Source organism: Pseudopodoces humilis, chromosome 7 (genome assembly GCF_049639895.1).
Source record: "Pseudopodoces humilis isolate 2021_Gansu_Grassland_sample_001 chromosome 7, ASM4963989v1, whole genome shotgun sequence".
Taxonomy (NCBI): Eukaryota; Metazoa; Chordata; class Aves; order Passeriformes; family Paridae; genus Pseudopodoces; species Pseudopodoces humilis.
The window spans coordinates 23328705-23351772 of NC_142206.1; the positions used below are offsets into that span (position 1 = coordinate 23328705).

The 23068-nt window shown below is 36.2% G+C and overlaps 1 protein-coding gene across 3 annotated transcripts in view; it reads right to left on the reverse strand.

The window, feature by feature from the left end:
- Positions 1-14859: 14859 nt before the first annotated feature.
- The window catches only part of FUT8 (fucosyltransferase 8), a 104297-nt gene continuing 96088 nt past the window's right edge, over positions 14860-23068 (reverse strand). For all 3 annotated transcript variants that reach the window (XM_005522417.3, XM_014252116.2, XM_088057860.1), the window contains exon 13: positions 14860-21436. In XM_005522417.3, the coding sequence (XP_005522474.1) occupies positions 21119-21436 (318 nt within the window). In that variant the 3' untranslated portion in view covers positions 14860-21118. The remainder of the gene's footprint in view (positions 21437-23068) is intronic.

Genomic DNA, 23068 nt, shown 5'->3' on the forward strand with positions numbered 1-23068 from the left:
ATGCAGAAAAAAAAACCCTATTAGTATCCCAAACAAAGCAGTTGAAAAGACATCCAGAAAAAAAAGAACTTAAATGAAAACCTGGCTTCATCCAGGATATTCCTGGGAATTAATGAAGCCAGGTTTTCATCCATTCATACAGCAGAAAAAACAATATCTGCATATGACTATGCCCAGGAATATCTTGTTTGTTATATGGGATAACAAGAAATCTTGTGCGCAGAATATGAGATTGTTATATATAAATTACAAGTTCTGCAGAACCTAACTAGGCTGCTTTCCTCTCACATTTATGGGTGCCTCAAGTAGAAGATACCAAGAAACATAGAGCAGAATTTTGCTAACACAGTGCATATATATTTGTTGATAAATATGTATTGTGCACAATACTGTTAAAATATATGCTAATAAAAAATTGATTATATTTTAAACCAGTGAGGATGACCAACAAGTAGAACCTCAAATGGATTCTATTTAAAAAATTCTTTTTTTAATTCCTATTTAAAATTTATTTCTTCCAGAGAAAGTAAACCTGGGCATTGTAACCATATCACTAGTACACTGCAATTACAATTACACTGACTCGATACATTTTGGACTGGAAAAAAAGAAACTGTCTTAAGCTGGGTTTAATTTGAAATATACACATCACTTCTGTGTCAGAAGCAGTTTATAAAACTGACATCAGGGATGCTACCTAACAGTTGGGTTTTTTTAAAACAATCTCACATACTCAATTATTATATCTCTACTCAATTATTATATTCTCTATGGCCGGAATTCATGCCAAGCATTTTTTACAAAGAATATAATCCGTACCTTTGATTTAATTTAGAAAGTAAATATAATCTGTTTAAAATTAGCAGGATTGGTTTTCAGGATTTTTGCTTGTTTGTTTTTTTGTTGGTTGGTTCTGTTTGTGTTTGCTTTTTGACATGAACAATGCAAATAGATTACTTTTCTGAAAAGAAAAGACTTCTTAGAAAATTTAATTATGTGACAGTGCTAGCTAGCATCAAGCACAAGCAGAACCTATGGAACCTTTATAGCACATAAATACATTTTGAGCTACAAAGCTATCAGATTCAATGTGTTTATTCCTTTGGAACTTCAAACCACAGATCTGTGCAGCCCTAGTAATGCATATACTTATGTTCTGACTCAAATATAGAGATCATTTTCCCAGACACTCTGAAAATGGACCTAGAGAATGACATACATATCCTACTTTCTTCTCCTGAAAGCTACAGACACGGCTTTACTCCATGGCACCCTAATATCCAAGTAACAGGATTATTACAGAACTTGGAAGTCAGTTGTAACAAATGACTTGATGATTCTCAGAGGCAGGCAAGTTAATCATCAACAGCCCTGCACTAACACCAGTGCATTAACAAATAAGAACAAATAAAACTCCGAAACCATTGGCCCTTGCTATTGCTGAGGATAAAAAAAATAATTCTGACATAAATTATATGCCTACAATCCCACTTAAGGATCTCTTAGGTCATTAGTGTTTCCTTCATTCTCTGCATCTGCAGCCCCCCTGTCGTCCAGTTCCTTTCCTGTACGGCTCAGAGCTGGTTCAGTCACGCCTGACCAAGCTGTAGAGAGCAGAACAAACCCAGCCGAGGTAAGTGCAGCTGTGTTCAGCATGTGCAAGGCCTAATTGCACATCTCCTTGACAAACCAGACAGCTTTCTCGCTTTAAATTACTAACTGCATTCGGAAGAGGGTTTATTCCATTTGCCTACTGCAAATGTAATCATGTCATACCTTCTATACATTTCAGAATAAACGCAGAAAACATACAGTCCCCAGAAACGGAGAAAAATCTGCATCATTGGCATTTCTGCAGCTCGTGATTTTGCTTCTCACCAAAGTGCATTCCAAATGATTACCCAATCAGTGTCAGCACAGTATGCATTTTTTCATAATTTGCTGTTATTTACATTATGCATTATGCATTATTAACAAAACTTAAAATACCCCCATATTTTTCCTCTCAAACGTTGTCTATTTTTAGGGCCATATTTCCTCCAAAGTTCACAATAGAAACTGAAGGCTGAATAAGACAATGTGGTAATATAGTTTCAGGTCATTGTCATAAATTCTTTATCATTCACATTCAGAGCTGCATAACAGAAAGAATTTATGCATCAATTACTCAGCCTTCACAGCATCTGTGTCAAAATTAGAGGTAAATGTAAATTTGCCTTAATTAGTGCAGGCAGAGTATTACACCAAGCCTCTCCATATGAATGTTTTCTCTGCTTAGACTCCATTGGGTGTTTCACCAGTACCTTTCATTACCAGGGTGCCAAATATCATCCAGTAAGCAAATATGGGAATCCTAACTGTTTTTTTCTCACTGCATTGCTTGCATTTTCTATTTCATAGGGGCAGAACAACAGAATTGAAGATTAGAGTGTCAGACATCATCAGTGACAACACCTACCTTCTGAGAATTCTCCACCTTTAGCAGTCAGGGCCTCAGTCCTCTATTTTTTTTGTAGATGTGGGTTAACAGAAAAGAAAAATATTTATTTTTTCATGCAGGTATCTCACTGAACACATTTTAAAATAAGAAGGATAAAATTATTACCATATATATAGCTATATATATATATATATATATTTATATATATATATATATATATATATAGAGTTTAGTTCTTAAAAATTTCCAAATACTGCACTTCTTATGTGTACTTAGTACACTGACTAAATTTAAGATTCTGATTTTTTTTTTTTAATCTAATTACTTGCACAAATTTGTAATAATAGTTTGTTATCACATCACAGCAGCAGCATGGACATGCAGCCTTTATATTCAGTAACCTACAAAAATCTCTTTCTGAAGTGCAAATTAAGTAAGGGAAGTAGTAATTTGTAACATTTTATAATTCAAGGAGAATTTTGAAGTATTTACAAGAAACCTGTCTCCTGCTGCAGGTCTTTGAGCCTGGAAAACTTTAAAGGTTGGTGAAAACAATAAGGTATTAAGTTTTGAGGGAAAAAACATAACATACTACAAAAATCTAACATAATGGAAAATGCTAGGCAATTTAAAGAGATGGTTCATTATCAGTGTCCCCAATAATTATTCCACATTTCTTATTTTGTTTCTTTCATAACTAAATTAGTAGTTCACTGTTCATTTTTACTTTCTGCCTAATGAGGTCTATTCTTCCCTTGCAGACAAAAAAAATTGAAAGTCCTTTAGAGGTCTTATCAAAATATGTACCTTTTCAACTTCTAGCATACATACAAGCTTACGGTAGGGTCAAAAGAGCTCAGGCTTTCCAATGCAGTGCAATAAATAAGCTTTTGGTCCTTATAACTGTCCAACAAAATTATCTCTATTCTGAAACTGTTATTTTATACTTATTGATGAAGTTTATTTGAGATTTCTTTGAATGAGCTAAAATACTTCAAAGCATTGAAATATTTTTGCCGCACGCACACACAGTCACCCAAAACCCTAAGCCAAGCTTTTAGGTGTTCCTACGAGAGCAAAATAAACTTTTAAGAACCTACACTCAGTGAGCTCTTTGAACAAGCATGGATGTCACACAAAGCCTTCCACTTTCCCTTCATTAATCTCACAAAATGCCATTATCACCATTTATTAGTATTTTGTTTCTTTAGTTATCCATCCATTATAGCAATTGTTCTGGTTCTTATTACGGGAAAAAACAAGTACACCGGAAAGTTTTAAAATTAAATTTCAAATGGTAGTCAGAAGAAAATTCCTTAAACTCTGAAATGCATGCTAAAGAGCTCTGTGTTTCTTTTTACATGATCAGTTTAAGTTTTAGCTGAGAGCAGACAGGAAGAAGATAGTTAGTGCTGGAACATTGACTCAAATAGCGAGATGAGTGCGTATGTTAATAGCGCTGAAGACGAAAAATTTGTGAAGTGGAAGGAAAGAAGCAGCTCCATGAGTCTATGTAGACAGTAGCTTTAGATAATGATCCAAGAATTTAGCATTTCTGGCTCAGGGAAGCAAAAAAATATGCAACGAGGAATGTCAGGACTGTTTAAATCTGTTCTCTCAGATGCATTATGTTCAGTACACAAGGAAATTTAGGGCAATACCCCTGTGGTCAGGAGTATCAGTAAGCATCAAAAACACTGCACATCCCCAAGCATGCTCATCAACTGCATCATTCAGCTAAACTCAAAAGCAACCTAATGTGGAAGCATCTACAGTTAATTGTGATCAAGCTACACAAATTGTAAAACCGAACTGGCTATATACCATTCCTTTGGTTGGCTGATGCCTTTCCAAGACCATGGATACAGACCATAATTTTTACTACCTGACTCTTTTCATGACTATATTGGGCATTGTGTTACGCCAGTCTTCATCAGTAACAATTTCTTCTAGGCTGGTTGCCATCAAAAAGAGCTTTAAAAGCAAGGAAGATCTCCTGAATGACCTTTTTTCTGAAACACAAGGGCTTACAACGAGCTGCTGTGCTTACAGAGCAGGAGAAGCCACCACTAACATTGTTCTCAACAAATGTGCCATGATGATTAAGCACCTTTTCCAGCCTATTGTTGAAAGTCTTTTCAGATTGATAAGGTCTTGCTTATACTGCACAGGCAGGCCTCAGTGCATGTCCTTGGTTAAGGAGGATACTCTTTTTGCTTTAAAATATCTGATAGGTTTCCTCCCCTCCAAATCTTCCTCAGGATGAACAATCCCATCTTATTCAGCATGGCTGATTTTTCAATCCCTTCATCTTCTTCATGGCCTTTCCGTGGACTAATTTCAAGTCTACATTTTCTTTGTACTGTTGAGCCCAGACCTGAATACAGCATTTCAGATGCCCTCAACCAGTGCTGAGTAGAGGGGAGTAATCCCTTTTCCTGATTTCCTGACCTGCTGGGAATAATTTCCTGATGCAGCCTAAGACAAATGCTAACATTTGTTGCTGATTCATTCACCTTATCATCCAGCAGGACCCCCAGGGTGTTTTTTGTCAAGTTCTTTTTCATCCACTTGGTTTCCTGTGCTGCTCTAGTGTGTGCAGAACTTGGCACTTCCCCTGCTGAACTCCACCAGATTCCTGGCAGCCATTCTCTGGGCTGTCAGGGTCCCTTAGAATATAAGGGGGTAAAACTGAGGTGCACTCTGCCCCATCATCCAAGTCTTCCATGAAGATGCTGAACAGTATTGGTCCAACTGGTTCTGAGGAACACCACCAGTGACTGGACTCCAGCTGGACTTTGTGCTGCTGCTGAAAAACCTTTGATTTGAGGATGAATTTCAGACTCTGTCAAAAGCTCAGATCAAGATAAACAACGTTCACAGCTCTGCTCTCATCCACTGAGCCAGTCAACCTTGCAGGCTGCTGGGCTGATTGAGCAAGAAAGTCCTTTCATAATTGCACACCAACTCCAAATCACCTTGTCTTTAATATGTTTAGAAATTGTTTCCCTGTTTATCAGCCCCATGGATTCCCTCCCCCTGAAGCAAGGCTGGCCAGTTTGTAGCTCCCAAGATCCTCTTCCTTGAGGATAAGAATGACATTTGCCTTCACCTAGCATTTAGGAATCTCCCCCAAACACAATGACCAATTAAGAGTGACCTCGCAATGACATCAGCCAATTCCATCAGCACTTGCTGTCAGGTCTGCTCATGGATTTGTGTACATCCAGTTTGTTTAAATCTTCCTTAAACCAACTCTCCTTTACCAAGGGTAAGTCTTCCTCACCACAAACTTTTCCACTGGTCTGAGAGGCCAGTGAGAGATACCAATCTCACTCACACACATTTCCATTTTAAATGCAAGAAGGTGTGGCTGTGCTGATGCTGTCAAAGATGACTGAAGACACCAGTACCCACAGTAGTGCCTGAATTAACCTTGGATGGGGACAATGCTAATCCTGCTTTATGCCAGATCAATCTGCATGACGAATACAGCCATCAGAAACTGCAACACAGCCTCAGTGAATCTTCTGGAATACATTCGCTGCAATACCATTTGAGTGCATGAGACTAAGGGAGGAAAATTGATTAGCATCTTCATTCCTTCTGGACTGAGGTTATGATCAGGAATTAAACCCTCAGTGTTTAATAGTGCAGAGAGAATTATCATGCTCAAATTATGTTACCTCAGTGGGCTCCCCACTTATGCTGTAGAAAGGAGTACCACTAGAAGAAGAATTTTGTCTTTGTCAGGAATGTCACATAGCAGTGTTTTGCAGGACAAATATATGACTTAAATTAAATAAGTAATTAAAAAATTGGGGAAAATAAGGAGTGTGTCAGATCTCAAGACCCTTCTGTGGCAAAGTGGAAAAAAAACACCCCACAAAATTATTTCTCCTATAGGGTTTTCTGGTTTGCAGCAGAATTTTTTTTCACGCTCTCAGAATAATCATAACATTATTCAAACAGTGAGCACCCAAACAATTAGAAACAGGGATAATGAGCATGGTGAAAAGTTTTGTCTTACAAGGATCCACCATCAAAGCATAACAGGTCATAAATGACAGGTAGCAAACAAAAAGAAAACTTTTTATCTACACTACCTTATCCTTGGAAGAGTAGCAGAAAAATGAAGTACAAACATAGAGAAAGATTCTATTTGATTGAAAATATAACATTCATTAAATATCCTTCAGTCCTCCCTTAGAATTTTTTTCCTAGAGAGACAGTTGTCACAAGTAAACAGACTTGAGGAACTCCATTTTTTAAAGAGCACATTCACTTCAGATCTCTTCACAGGACACAACACTACTAAAGTTCATCTACTAGGAAGCCATTTTTCTTTCAAGGACAAACAAAGCAAATAGTACCTCCCCCATGGCTATGACATTTTAATTAACCTATCATTTCTAGAATATAATAGCTTGTCAGCCGAAATTGTGAACTGATTTCAATAAGGTTCCCCATTCCAGATGATAAGTATCTTTAATTAGTATTTAAGCACACTAGGTAGCCATATTTGGATGGTTCAAACTGCTTTTATTAGGCTTGATAGCCATTAGGAGTTTAAAAAGAGGATCTTGCATTAAACTTTGTCTTCAAGACATATTCTCAAAAGAGCAACTAGGAAGTTCCTGCTGGCCATCTTAACAGTAATTTTTTCAAGTGCATCTACAATTAGGACTTCAGTGCTGTGTAGGTGTGTTTAATCTAGAGTTACACTGAATGGAGGTGTAATCAGGCTATGATGACTTCCACTTTATTGTGGTTAGCTGCTGTTTCCCTCCCTGGTGTATTAAAACTATCTGAAATGTATCTGACTACAAGCCACTGGAATACTGGCAACAGACCACTGAGAAATAGATATACATGACAAACAGGACTTTTCCTACAGCTTTACCATCTCCCAGCAGTTATGGACTAAGGCACTATTAAAGCAAAATTCAATTAATTTATAATTATGCAGCACAGCAATAATGATTATGTTTTCTTTTTCTCTGAACATCTGTCATGAAATGTTTTCATCCTCACTGAACATTAGTCAAACACCTGCTTCTCTGAGCTGTGATGCTGTGGGGAATTATTCTCCTGCAGGGGTTTAATATGTGCTGAAATGGGAATGAGTATCTGTGCCTTTAATTAACAAAGAAAAATATAATAATATCAAAATCCTCTAACACCTCTTGGAAGCTGAAACATAAACTTAAGTTCTCTTTCAAATAGTGTTGAACCACTTGAAGCCATTTCAAAACAAGGATCAAGACCAATTATGAGGGGTTTCATATCTGAAAGAGAGTGCACTATCATTAATCTTCAGAATTCCTCCTCCTCTTTGTCTTTGACTTGTTTCATTTCCTATAAAATCAGGATCCAGGCATCTTAGAGTAGTTTAAGTGCTTGTGCTTTTACTTGGCATATGCAGTTCAATCTATATTTCCCATTCCCATTCCTCATATATAAATTCTACCTTGTTTTTACAAGAAATTGTCAATTACTTGGATTGAAAATATATAAAAATGTACATGGCAACACTTAGAAAACAGTAATATTTTGTTTAACAAAAAACTTATTAAACAATTACTGTTAATAAATGGTGACACAGTATGAACTCAAACATGAGTTTCTTATGTTTCACATATTTTAAGGCTTGTATTACACACCAGTAGGCTGAAAGCTGAATTAGTCCTGCCACTGGCCTAATTTAAATGATGTCAGGGCAGATGCAAACAGAGATCACCACCTGGTGACATCTTCATGAGTAATGCATTAGTATTATTCAGAATATATGTGCTCAAATTAGGCATATTTCCCAGCCTTTACAGCCTTATCAGAGTCAACTTCTAGAGACCAGCATGGCTCCTTAAAATAGAGAAACAAAGACAAAACCATAGTAGGCATAAATGGCAATGCAGTTGAATAAATTATAATGGAAAAGTAGTGAATCAACCTGAATATGAGACAGACTGTTATAACTCCAGAAAAGAAATTAGCAAGCTGCAGGATGGTTACAACCATACCTACAGGGACAGCTCAGCCCTTCTTCCTTTATTCCCTTTCTGGAGTAAGACTCCTTCCTAAACACCAGATTTTTACTGCCAACTTCTCCATACATGCAAAAATCCAAGGCCCTCCTGAAACACACTGCTAGATTTCAACTACCACTTTAGACACCATATTGTCTGAGTGCAATTTCCATCCACAGACTACAATTCCAGCATTATGTATGCACAGGCTATTGGTATAACCATTTGGAAAACAAATTTCTGGGATTTCTTCTCTAACCATGAGAATACATGGAACAGTGCTGGATGTGAGGCTTTTATTGTACAACAAAGCAAACTGCTTGCTGAGTTGTGTTTAGTACCTGTCCCCTAAAGTTGGGTTAAGATTATACTAATTTTGACCTCCAAGCAATTAAATTTTCAAAGGGGCAACTGTGTTGCACTAATTTGCATCTTTTAATTCTGCTGAGCCAGAGAAGGCCTTCTGTAGCTTTTCTCAGCTATATTATCACAGTACAATAGTAGCTACAGATAGTGTGTGGCTGGTGCCAATAGAGACAAGGCTTTGCAGTAATGCTAGAATCACTGCAAGTATCCTGAGCTAAACTTTGAATCTAGTTCAAAATTTTGAGACTTGCGCAGTTCAGGTCTCCTTAGGGCCTCATGCTAGTATTATATCTAATTTAATGAAGAATGAAAAACTTACACTGGTTTCAAGATAATAATTAAGCAGGCTCCAGTTCTGGCAAGATCAAAATATAAAACTGTAGGGATCTTGGAACGAAAAGAATTTGGACTAAATGGTAAAAACAAGAATTATTCACACTTCTCTCTGCACATTTAGAGTGGTCACCATCATTTCTAAATACCTGGACAACAAGGGGGAAAACCCTAAAACAAGTGACTTAAATTTTCTCGTAAGGGACTCAGTCTGTCCTAACAATATTGTCTCAAAATACAAAGCCTAAAACTAACATAGACAGAATGATACATACATTCTAGAACATGGATAAATAATCTTAAGTCAGTAATGGCAAAACAAGAAAACTGTCACTATGAATTTGGGAATTACATGTTTGGGGAAAAGCATTGCTAATTATTTCATCTCCTAATAAGGCTGTAAGGGAAAAAAATGACAGAGAACTGATCTGGGTTTCTTGCCCTAAACCCTCAGAAAGAACTATTACAGTCCAAGGATGTAGTGGCTGATAAACATCCATGACACCTCACACTGAAGAGCAGAATAAATATATGACAACTATAGAGAGAAGATGCACAACTATCTCAATATTAAAACCTTAATAATTAAAAGACACATACCCGTAAAGTATCTTATTTTTTTCCTGATGTCTTGCTATAATGTGCACTCCACTGGTTCTGGGCAGGCATTCCTGCACCTAGATCAAGAAAACTGAGGCTCTTCAATTCCTAAGTACACTTCAGCATGGTGTAAAGGAAACACTCTACACTTATTTCTTTTTAATTATGGAGTTCATGAGGTATAAAGAAATACAAAGCAAGTGGAAAGTTGGGAAAACTGGAATACATTAGGGAACAGCACACTACAAACAAATCTGTTAGAGGCAATTAACTTTTTTCTCTCTTGACCTATTTATTCCTATTCTGTTGACATTTTAATCCAAATAAATGAATGAGGTACGAAATTAGTCCTTTTTCAGAACTGATGGAAGGAAGAACTAAATAAAAAACATACCCAGAAGAATAATTGTTAAAGATATTTTGGAGAATGTCTCTAGAACAGTCTATGTTATTTTCTTGTACTGCCCAATGAGTAAAGCTGGTGAAAATTTTTGTACATGTTTGGATTACACTGAGCAGCCCTGTCCATGACCAGTCACAGCACTGCACTCCACTCATTTGAAATTTTCAGGTGCAAACTATAAGATTTGTAAGACTCAAAAGAGACAAAATCTGCACAGCTTAATTCAAAACCAAGTCAAGATTACGGTCATTATAACAACTGAGCTGTGTATATTTATCAGTATATTTAGGAGCTTTGGTTAGGATTCTATGAAAACTTTGTAACCATGAAACACAGAGTATTTGCAAGTGTCTAGGGCCTTCTGATACCAAAACTTTCAAAAATCTGCTCTAGATGCTGCAGTCTTAAAAAGTATATACATATCACAGAGACAAAGAAAGGCAGCAATGCATTAAGCACACTGCAAAGAAAAAAATTTAGAAAGTTTAATAGAGTATAAGACAAAGGACACTGCCTTTAAAAGGACAGAAGACTCAAATTGCTGGCACAAAGTAAATCCTTGGATAGGTCCAAAATCTGTAAAAAAAAACTAGGAAGAAAACTATGCTCATTATCATCAGAAGCTGCAGTTAAACAAAAAACTTTATTTCCATATCTAATTTTTTTTTGGTAGATATTTTTCCTGGTACTCAGATTAATCTTTTCTTGAATGTAGCCTGTATAGATCAGAAATGCATACAAGAGCAATCTTCCTAGATGCTGCTGAAAAATGTTACAGCATGAAACACTTTGTCATCAGTCAGAAAATCACCATTTTTCCCACAAAGCTCTCAGATAATTTGAACTACCCTGTGGACTAAGTTTTCCTTATCTGTGAAGAAATTGCCAGAAAAAAATGCTTCAGCTAAATTTTTGAGACGTCTCAGTAGCAAGAGAATTGTAAGGAATGCTTCAATCAGCATACCTCCCTGGAATCCAAAATGCATCCTCAGGAAAACATGGATTCCAACAGTCTCTGATAAAAGGCTTGCTGCCTTCCATCGCAAACAGATACATCACTAAATGGTACTGCTGCTGAAAATAAGGATCACTCATCTCAGCAATTTTTAATTGTGATTCCTGGCAAACCATTTTCCCTAATTGCAAGAGATGCTAGAGATACTTAACTTGAGCATTGACATGATAATCTGATGATGCTCTCAGGCATCCATTCCAGAGCACTGATAATAATGTAAACAGAAGGAAAAAGGATTTATGGAATTTGGAACATCCTTGTCTGCTTGTGTATATATTACTTCATTGTCATACACAAATAGAAGCTTGACCTATGTGAGGAATTCTGAGAAAGCATTACATCAGCAACACAAAATTCCTCAGACAAGTAGATAATAATAAGAAAACTTGGGTACAGTGCACTGTACAAGTACACACGCTTGGAAAACTGAATCCTCCCCAGACAGGATGTGAAAACTCCAGAGTTTTCACTGAAATCAGTATAAGCATTTTTGTCCAATAATATGTTCTTAAGTGATAAGACTCAACAACTCTTTGAATCTGTCTCCAATAGTGAAATGTAGTTCACGTTCTTGATTACTCAGTCACTGAGTGTGTGCCATGATAAACAAGTGGCAGACTTCAAACTAAAACTGTTGGTCATAGATACTGTCCTTTAATAAAAACATCCCAGTTAGAATGGACACTGATTTCACAAATCATTTCCTAGCCATACTGCTGTGCAGTAAACACTGATACACTCTGTACTTCCTATGACTTGAAAATGATTAATTAACATGACACATCAATGTACCTCCTTATGCATGAACAGCTGTTCCTACACTTTCCAGATGGATATACTTAAAGTCCTATCATTCATGTTATATACCACTCACAAGTGGTTATCCAAAAACCTCAAGATGCAAAAATACTAAATACTTTAAGAGAACATCAAGGTAATTTTGTAGTAAGATTAAAAAAGTCTTGAGACTTAATTTCATGTAGCTGTTCTGACAGGCAACCTGCACACTAAAGAGTCTGTCCAGTTCCACAGATGCAAATTAATGATGATTCCTCACAGATAAGCAGCAACTTAGATGAGCTGTGAAACCAACAGGGGAAAACCAAACCCTAATCCCGGGTATTTCCACTCTGGCACTCTCAGTACTCTTTCATGCAGTTCTACTCTCGGGAATTCAATAAGCTTTCTACTTTTCATTGTTTGTGCTAGGGCTAGATGATCAACTGTTTCTGGAAAAGCTTTACTTCTCCTAGAAACCTTTTTATCTATTGTTTCAGGATTAAGAAGTCTGAACAAAAAGGATTTTTTTCCTTTTTCTTCTGAGAACCTTAAAAATGTAATATATAGAAGATGAAATTTGATTAAGAAATCAGATGTGTTGATAATATCTTTGCATTTAGCTTTGTTTTCAGTTTTTGTATATATGGAGGGGTTCTTTGAGATATAAAGGGTCAGAGTGGAAGTCCACTCCATGTATAAGCAGAGACAGGGAGGCAATCAGTTGGAAATAAAAGCTGGCAACAGCAGTAGAGAACTTGCTGGAGAAGTTACTGCATAAATGGAGAGAGTAATGGACACTGTTGTGCCTTGTACTAGCAGCATGCTTAGAAACCTTATTTACGACTCCCTTTCAATCAGACAACACTACTGCCTTGTTTCTAAACTAAATTTTAATTTTAAATAAATTTAATTTTAGAATTTAAATTTTTAAATTTAAATTATAAAATTAATTCAAGCTGGATAAGAGAGACTTAAGCAAAAGAGTGGCAATGTTGAGAGAAAAAATTGTATCACATGGAATTAGCCCTAACTAGTTCGTGTGGACTCCAGACATCTGCTGTCAGGAGGGGTCACCACTCTTTCTCAGACAGTAATAAGAGACAGAAGCATTTTCAGAGACTTAAAGCTTACTTTCATCACCAAATTGTTGGGAACAGCTTACAGTAGTAAGCTACTTGCTAAAGGAGAGAAGTTAAAATCTATCTTGTGGATGGCCAGCAAGGCCAATGACTGCTACTTCAGAAATAAAATAACCCTTATCAGTAAAGAATTATGTTGTTTTCTTTTTTTCAATCACTGTGTGTGGCTTTATCAGAAGGAAACCCTTCAAGAGAAACCATGAAGAGGGAGTAACATCAACACTGCACTGAGAAAACTCAGACTGTTTTACTATGGAGGCAGTACAGCAGAGCACCTGTACTAACAAGATGCACCTTATCAGAAAGCAACAGGATGTTCTGGAATCAGTGTACATCCAGCACAAAATCACAACAAAAAAATGTCTGTCTGTTAAACAAATCCTGAAGGGGCAGCCCAGGAAGAGAAGAACAACAAGACCTCCAGTTAATTACAGGACTGCAAACCTTTGTATCAAGCCAAACATTACCTTGGTTGCATCCTGGTCTTCTCGAGGCTTCTTCAGATGCTTCAACAGATTTTATCCCTTCATGTAAGATACAGAGCTGCCTATGTGTGCATCTCAAGAATGAAAAAGGGCATGAGTCAGCTCTAGACATTTCACCAAAAGGTGAGAAAAGCCTGATATTCCAATGGCTCCTTCACTTATTTTCCTACTCAATTTTAAAAGCACAGAAATGAAGGATATACATTCACATTTACTGCCAAAAGTGTAATTGACTAATATATACCAGACCAATCAGCACGGAAAGGAATGTGTTTCAATTCACAGTCAAATAGATTTAGCATACACAGTCAGTTACTAACTTCCAAGAGAAGGAATGAGAGCACAAGAAGCACACAAGATAATTTCTTAATTAAACTGTGCTGTTTCAGAACCAAACATGTAAATATACTATCAATGACAAAGGTCATCAGCATGTAGGAGATATCTAAGATAACCTCCTGAGTCTGACTTCTGATAGTTGAATTCCTTGAGGTAAAGTTTGGGGTTTTTTTTTCATACACACATAATGGCAAATAATATATATAACCAAACAAAATATTAATGTTACCTAAATAAAAGGAAGCATTAAAAATAATATTGAATTTAGCATTACAGATTAAATGTTTAAGAAATCTTATGTCTACAATTATTATTCATATTACTGTACTGTCTGGGGATCCTACTGAATGAACAATCCCACTGGGACAAAGAGGTGGAAACACCAAAAAAGGCAATTCCCGGATCATAAATTTTATAGTCTAAACATTGGACAAAAGGAATGAGAAATACACTCAGAAACACACAAAAGAGCAAATATGAATCCATGTAATAAAAAGTAGCCATAGCACATCATCAGCCCTAAAGAAATTCATTTTGAGCAGGGAGATACATTGCAACTATAATCTTCTAATATTAACAAAACTATTTTTCTGTTGTTTATAAACAAAAGGAACAATTAAGGGAATGAATCTATCAATCCTAAATCCACTACATAAGATTCTCTAGCCCCTGTATAATGTCTATTCATGTACAGGTTAAAAATGGCCAAACCAGCCAAAAAAAGATTTTTCTATCTTTGCTGAATAACTGAATCTTATTCATAGGCAACCATCATTTTAAGAAAAGCTAACATACCATCTGAAGCAAGAATTAAAACTGTCTAATTCCAAAAGTCAGAACTTATTGTGTATAACAATTTTATTCTCAAGTGGAAACAAAATTTTATAGATGTTACAAACTGACCAGAGATGTAGAATTATAAACTCATCATCACAGGTCATTCTCCAGCAAAAAGCTGAAGTACTGGAGCAAACTACTCCCACCAACATAACACAGGCCCAATTCCTTCTCATTCACAAAGAAGCGAGTAGGATGTCCTGGCTTTTGGTCTCTGTCCATTCTTCCAGCTTGCTACTACTTGGAAAGGTGTCAGCAAATACTCTTGGCTTCTTGAAGAGATGGATCTTCTGTAGACAGCCAAACTGGACAGCAATCTCTACATTCAGTGACTTCTCACAGCTGAGCTGCAATATCCTCGTGGCTCTGCTTGCAGTGGACTAATTAACCAAGAATGGTGCAACTGTATTACACAAACCACCCCCACCTGCCAACTTACCAGAGAGAAACATTAAAACTAAGTTATAGAGGATTCCAAGGCTGAAGGGCAGCAAATTATCTGTATAGTCCTGTAACAAGACTGCATCCACATTATGTTTCTTGCAAATTAAGCTGCAGGCATTAGTGTATAATAAGCACTAGCCAAACATGAATAGGGAATGTTATGAAAATATAGCTTTCATCTGGTCTCTTCATACTTAGCATGGTATGAGTTGTAAACCTTATTATTAAAGGCATTTCTATGCCTTGTAAGCCTCCTAAACACCGATCAGGCACATCAGATTATAGTGTTTCCTCTTTGAATCCTTGACTATACTAATGAGGGGCAACACAAAAATGTGTTTCTAAAAAATAAAAACAAAAATGCAAACATGCCAGGAATATAATTTCACTTGTTATTATGAAAACCCAAATACAGACTTTTCCCTTGGAATCCTGGTCAAGTAATGACCACTGGGTAAGGAAATCAAAATATGTGAAGCAGAAAGGCGTGAAGAAGCTTCATACAACCACCGTCAATCAGGATCAGATGCATGGTAGGGTTAATATAAGAACAAAAAATGTCACAGTCTTCAGGAAACATCAAGCTAGCTGCTTCTTGGTGCAACTGAAGTATGTCTTTAAGACAGTTAAGAGGAAATGGGATGAGGTCTGTTATACCTCTTGAAGAAAATGTAGGATATTTGGGACTTCATCTCACCATCCTCCAGAAAACCCTTCATATACTAAAATGAACACAAAACCTCGAGTCTGGATAAAGTGGAAAAATCATGCAAAACTGAAAGTACAACCAGTACATGTACTGCCAGCAGTTATAAAACATGTACAGTACAGTGCAGGGGAGATGGCTCCTTCCCTCAGCAGCACCTCCCACGGAGCCAGCCTGAGTGTGACGTTAATTCTGAGCAATGGCAACGACATTTTTGTGCAAACAACTGGCATGCCTTTGCAGTACTCCAAACTTGTTTGAATTGCAGTGGCAATAGGATTCTGCTGACAAGCTGAGTCAAAGGAAACAAGCATAAAAAATAAAGGGATTCCACTGAATAGCAAATATCACCAGCATTGTCTGTGCACAGTACTGAACGGACTAAACACCAGCAAACATCAGGGGAAGGGATTCAGCAGTAACACTGAAAGACCTCTGCCTTATGTACTTCAATTCCTAAATAATCTTGTACACAGTGAATGCAACCAGCGATGCAGGCAAGCATACAAGCAATTCTTTTTTGCAGGCTTGGGAATTTTATACTATCCTCTTATTTGTATCATGCAGGGCCACGTTTCATGCTTTTTAGAAATGAACAAGATACTATGAAGTCAAACACAACCTGTATGCAGTTCATATTTATAAATAACTTTCTTTGCTTCAGTCTTGCTCCAGGTAAGCTTGCAGGTAGATAGAGAGAACCTTGACAAAAGTCTGGAGACTACAATTACAATTCTAGGGGCATCTTAGGAAAGTAGAATTTAAATGAGCTTTAAATGCAATTTTAATTCCATACAATAAGAAAACTAACTTTTTGAGCCCCTTGACAACCTGCTCCTGTGCCACCAAAATAGGAATGAAAATATAGTTTCAATAATAACAAACAAGAATCAGAATATGACCATGATGTTTATACACAACTTGGACTGGTGCTAGGCAAAATCAAAAGGAGGGTTGCAAATTCTAGATACGATTTCACTAGCTGAGGTCCTTCACTCAGTACAGAAATGTTTATTTGTGGCTTTATAAGGTGATATAGCAACTCATATTGAAAGCACAATATCATGTTTTACTAGACTCTCTCTCCTTTCCATTTCCCAAACTAAGCAAATTATTTTAATCTGGATTCCTCTGTCACATCAGAGATTACATTGTGAAGAAACTAATGACCTGGAAAAACCAAGTTCAATTCACTGTTATGAAACGATTCCAAATGGTAGGTGCTATTCCACTGGCAGGAAGAAAAATCTCCCTCCCCCTATCAAGAATTTGTCATGAAAATTTTCCACTTATTTTCTATTATGTTCCTAGCTCAGAAGACCCTTATTTTATAATTGCAAACCAAAGAAACATAAAACCCATTATGAAGTAAACATTTACATTGTGAATATCTCTCTGTAAAAAAAGGTACCACCAGATCTCCTTTCAGAATATTGGTAAAGGAGAAAAATCTTTGTTTTCCCTAGTTTTCTTAAAGTTCAGTGATAGAAGAATTAAACAAAAAGACTTATCTGAAGGTAAACATTTAAAAATATGTAAAAACTTGGAAATAAAATATCACTTTTCATTAACAAATCCATAATACTCAGCAGCTCACGTGGGCAGGATGGTGGTAGAGAAAGCCTGTAAATCCCACACATTTAACCATGGGCTGGCCTGAAAATCAAGAACTCAGGTCAGTGGTACATCAATGTCACAGAAGACCAGTTAACTGAACCACTCAGAATAAATTTCTTGGCTTCCAAGCAGCACATAGAATACAAAGTTTCCAAAGGTTACATTTAGCTGGCAAGTAAATTTTTACAGAGAATGTGATGGTGGTAACACAAAATCACAAAGAACGCAAGAGTGCTGTTCATACTGGGTTTTATGTATGCAACATGCATACAACGCAAACACACACACCAAAGTTTCTTAGAGAGAAAAAATTTAATTAAACAGTGCTTGTTTAAGGGCGTCTGAAGGCTTATTGTTTCATGGATAGCAGAGAAGGTGGTTTGGTATGAGGCAAAAATTACAAGACTAGATTGCTGCAGAGCTACAAGATAAACAGAAGAAACACAGTGTATGCTTGCTTCCTCACAGGCATTCTGGCTAATAACTTAATGAGTTCATAGCCTTCAAAAGATTCAGCTTTCTCCCAGGTATTCAAGACAAAATTTTTATTTCCTATTATTTCACTTTTCTGTGAGTTACAATAAAAATCTGGGGGTCTCTTTTCCATGTACTCATCAATCCTTCTATTAATATAGACCTGACTACACCGAGAATAAAGTCTCAAGTATTCATTTTGTTCAATATAAAACAAAATCAGTTTTCATGTACCAATGTCCCAGGATTCCAAAATATAACTAATTGGTAGTCTTAAAGGAAACAAATCTCTAGAAACATGCATCTAGCAAGCAGGGTATTGCTAGATTTCTTCCTCTGAGAAGTACTGAACTTCAAGCACTAGAGGATCATATGACCCAGGGGAATAAGATCATAGCATCTACAGTCATACATTTCTGAATTATTAATAGTAATGCTATAATTTTGTATCATTTCATGATCATTTTCTCAAAGATGATGACCTAATTATTCATTAGGTACTTAGAATATGTAAGGAGGCATGTGTGCCATGCCAATGTTTTGTCAGATACAGTCTGCCGAGGAATTGCCATGTTTTATAGGTGTAGCTTCTACAACACCAGTGTTCTGTTTTGTCATTACCACACCAGAAGATCTGCTTTCGCCTTTGGGCTCACCTTAGGTATTCTGTTATTTATCTTCTTCCATTGTATTTTTAACTGAGTTACCTGACTACAGAAAGATTTTAGTGTTAATTTATTTATGAACATTATTTCTGAATCACACTCTAAGAAATGAGCTAGAAATGATGGGCTCTGAAGCTGTAAGTAAACAGCTTAAAAACAAAACATTTTCAAAATCTATAAACCTATATAAATTAGCTAATGTAGTATTTGTGGAGAAACAATTAAACTAATTTTTCCCAAAAATAAAATGCATTGACTTAATCGCTGAGGAAGAAATGTTCAGGGGTTTGGATTTTTTATTTTTCAAGTTGAAAAGGAAAAGTGGTAGTGGCTTTATATGTACAATTCAAAATAAAGTATAAAAAAAATAATTATTATTTAGCCTGCATTTGTACCTCTGAAATACCACATTTGCCTGAATTACTGGAAAATTTGCCAGCATCACTTAGGCAGGAAACTAACATAAAATTGCTTCCTTGGTAGCTCCAAAATACAGAAACACCAGTTGACTCTAGGCATCTTTTGTCACAAAAATTCATCTTTTGCACCTCCTGGCTGCTCTTACTAATTTTCCATTACCCTTCAATCAGTCTTTAAATCTCAATTGGTATCCGAGCTCATTTTCACAGATATGTCTATTTAACACTACAGTAAATGTATCTTTTTCCCCCCCAGAGATTTTCAACTTTGATTTTGTTATTCTTTGTCAAGAGACAAAATAATTTTTCAGTTGAGGGACACATTACTGGAGGGGATTTACAGGCTCAGTCCTGCAAGTAATGCCAGAAAGTACTGCTTTGTAATTCCTTCACATACCAATCGAGTTCCATCTCACCACTATTTCAATTGGAAGCCTGCTGCTGAACTGCACACTGCCAGAGATTTCCTTTTAGTTTTCAGCCTAAAATTTATTCATGGTCAAGTGCATCCATTCATTATTTTAACACTGCCCTTGGTCTATTCATAAACATAATTAAATATACTTTTGCTGTGCTAAGGTCAACTAGCCATGTTGTTTTAACCTTTACTCATGTGGCATTTTCTGAGTCTCTGAACAGTAAACATTTTCTGTACTTCCAGTAATCCAAACTGGATTGCACTGGAAGCTATAAAATGCTATTAAATATTTTTTTTTAATTTGGAAACAATCTCTTGTCATCTTACATATTATATGTATCTATATATACAACCATCAAATCTATGAATTTATTTGTAAAATTATTTTGTAAATTATCTCTTTTCTTAATGAGAGCTGACTGGCAAGAGATTTCAAAACACTAAGAATTACTAACAATCTTATGACATGCATAAAAATTCATCCTTGTATATTTTATTGTAACCTACTATTTTTGGGTAAGCTGTTAGATTTTTTTAAAGTAGTCCAGACTGACAGGTTCTATAAATGGGATAACCTGAAGTATTTTACTTAGAAGTAATTACATTCAATGCCAAAATGCTAAGTGGCCATCCATAATAACCTAAACCCTGAATTATTTTCGGAAGAGAAACAGAAAAGGTAAGTAAATTGTGTCAGAGTGTAAATGTAAGCAATTTAGCCACTGAAGTAATCCTGCTGTAACCTACTGTCCACAAAGCTGAGCAGCACTGTGCCCTACACAACCGCTGTACTACACAAGTGCTTTAAATTTCAATGAAACTCCAGCTAGCTTTTCCTTCTTTTGTGGATTTTGTGTTGTTGATTTTTTTCAGTCTAAGGCAATGTCTAGAAATTACCAGTACTAAAGAATCTGTTCATGGCATTGTTTACAAAAGCTCCTAAGAGACAGTGACTACTTTATTGTTGAATGTAACCTTTATTTTATTAATTATGAGAAGTAATCAATGGAATGCTAAAAAAACCCCATACTTGTAAAGAAATCTAGTCTGAAATCTGAATCTGTCGTTTGAAGCAAGTTCAGTGGTCATGGTAACACCAGATGAAAGTGAACTCTTGCCCATTGTGAAACAGGCATGGCTCTTCTAAAAAGGTCACAAACTTTTCAAATATAGGCACCATGTTTCAAATTTTGCACATACAAAATATGTTCATGTCACTCAAATTACACAATGTGGCAGTGTTGTAAGTCTGAACATTATTGTCAATTAATGGCGGAGGAAAGAGCCCAAAGCTCACGTAAGACTAATGACTGGGACAACTCCTGAAAAGAGACAAGAAGTATAAAACAACAGTTTTCCTGTTGTACGTGGGATTGTGTGTGCATGTGTGAGAGTGCATATAACAAAAATGTTTAAGAGTAAGTTCAGACAACAGCCCATCCACTTGTTCTCAGTTTCTTCTCCAGTTTCATTGCAAAGGCTTTGATTCTAACCGCATGATAAAATGCAAATTCGAATCCCATAGAAACCAATAGTTAGTGTGTTGTTGACTGGTTTGAACCAATCAAAATTGAGTTTTATTATAATAACTTCTGAATGTCTTCCTTTTAATCTACTTGTCAGCCTCTGGGTATGTAGGATACTTGACTGTCTCAATTTTCTCCTTAACTTTATAGGATGGGTACAGGCCTGTTCTTCCTAATTTCCTATTGATGCCTTTTGAATAACCATCCCAGTGGTTTCCAGCTACTCCAATTATATCTCCAGGTTCCATAGGAATTTCATCAGCAGTTCGTGGATGATGAGCATAAATAGCAATCTGGTTGTGAGCATTCTGTCCCCCAAAGTAGTAGATATCATCCAAAGAATGGAAATACGCTGAAGCGTCTGGATGCAATGTCTGCATAATTTCATAGGCAACTCGACAAACCTTTGAAATAAAAACAGAACTCATTAATATTGTGTGTGACTGAAATATACCACAGAAATCAACAACCAGTGCACAATAACATTTCCAAGAGTATCAGGGTCTGGAATGGCTGGGTCCAAAAAAACCACATAACCAACCAACTAACAAAAATAGCCCCCAAAAAATTCAAAAACCAAGCAACACTAAACTGAAAAAACCACCAAAAAGCCCCACAGAATCCCTGCATATTTGCTACTAATTTTGCAGAATCTTAACTGGGCTCTGGTGATCAGATTTAGTAAACAAACAAATAAATACATAGATAAATAATTAGTACAGTGTACTCTTCAGTATAAAACAAAAACACCTATATGAACACTAGCAATTCTGCTTTTTAAAATTAATGATCTGTAGCCAATCAAATGCAAAAGATAATTAGTTTACTTTTTCTACTACTACTACTACAAATTGTATTTTACTTCCCTTTGAACCTTTAGAATTTACATTTTCAAATTTATCCTGCAATAATGAGACCTTGCATTTACTTCCTAAAGGAAGCTCAAATTTTCACAACCAAACAGTTCTGTAAGTCCAAGGCTTTAAAATGCTCTTTATATTAGAACAGTGACAGAATTGTGACTGCTGGCAACTTAGAAGAAAAATAAATGAAACTGAATTCTGTCAAGACAATAATTTTGTCGGTGAGAAGAGAGATGCATTTTTACTTGTCATTGTATCCCATTTTATGAAGGGAATTTTCTTCAGACTGAACACATGTTCCCACATCAGAATGATGTTCTATTTCCCAGAGTTGCCAGAAACACAAAAGTCTACTACTATATTAAAAAAAAACTTTTTCAACAGCTGGCTAAAAAGCTCTTCTCTGTCAGGTGTCTGACTTGACTACTGTGGGTTTTTCTGACTTCTGACCTCCATTACTGTATCCTTCTCTGATTTTGCATAAGTTTGATAAAAGCTGATTAACAATACAGCAGATTTCTTCAGTATGAAGAAGCATTTGAGCTTTTTCATAAATTTTCAGTCTATGTTAGTATAGTAAAGCTCGATTTTACTTTTATTTTCTCCCTTTGAAGATGCAGTGAATAGAACTTTGATCAGTCATACAAGACGTATTTGTACTTTCTTAGCTCTCCTTTGAGAGAGGTATTTGCTTTAAAAATGTAATAGATTTCCTTTTATCCCTCTGCATCTGAACTTTAAAACAACTTTTCAGAAATACCTTTCGAAGATCAGTCTGAAGTTAATTATTTCAAAGTACCTGTTACACACCATAATATAGAAACAAATTTGATTACCCATATATTTGCAAAAAGGCTATTTATTTTATAGCCTCTGTGACTGTTTTTGTTTTGTTCCCTGCATGTGTGTGTACCCCAGGAAGCAGACACAAATAATACACACTATAAAGATTGTAAATCTTTTCAGTAGAAATGTTTTTATGAAGTGTGTCCTGCATATCTGACACAAAACATTCAACAACTCCTCTCAGCAACTGTTTTCTTTGTATCACCAGACCTGGGTGACTAAACAGTAAACTCTTGAGGACAAACAGCAGGCAAAACATCCACATGCAGAAATGCAGCCAAAGCCAGCCTTCCATTTTTAACTCTCAGATCCCTTGTTCTGCAGCCT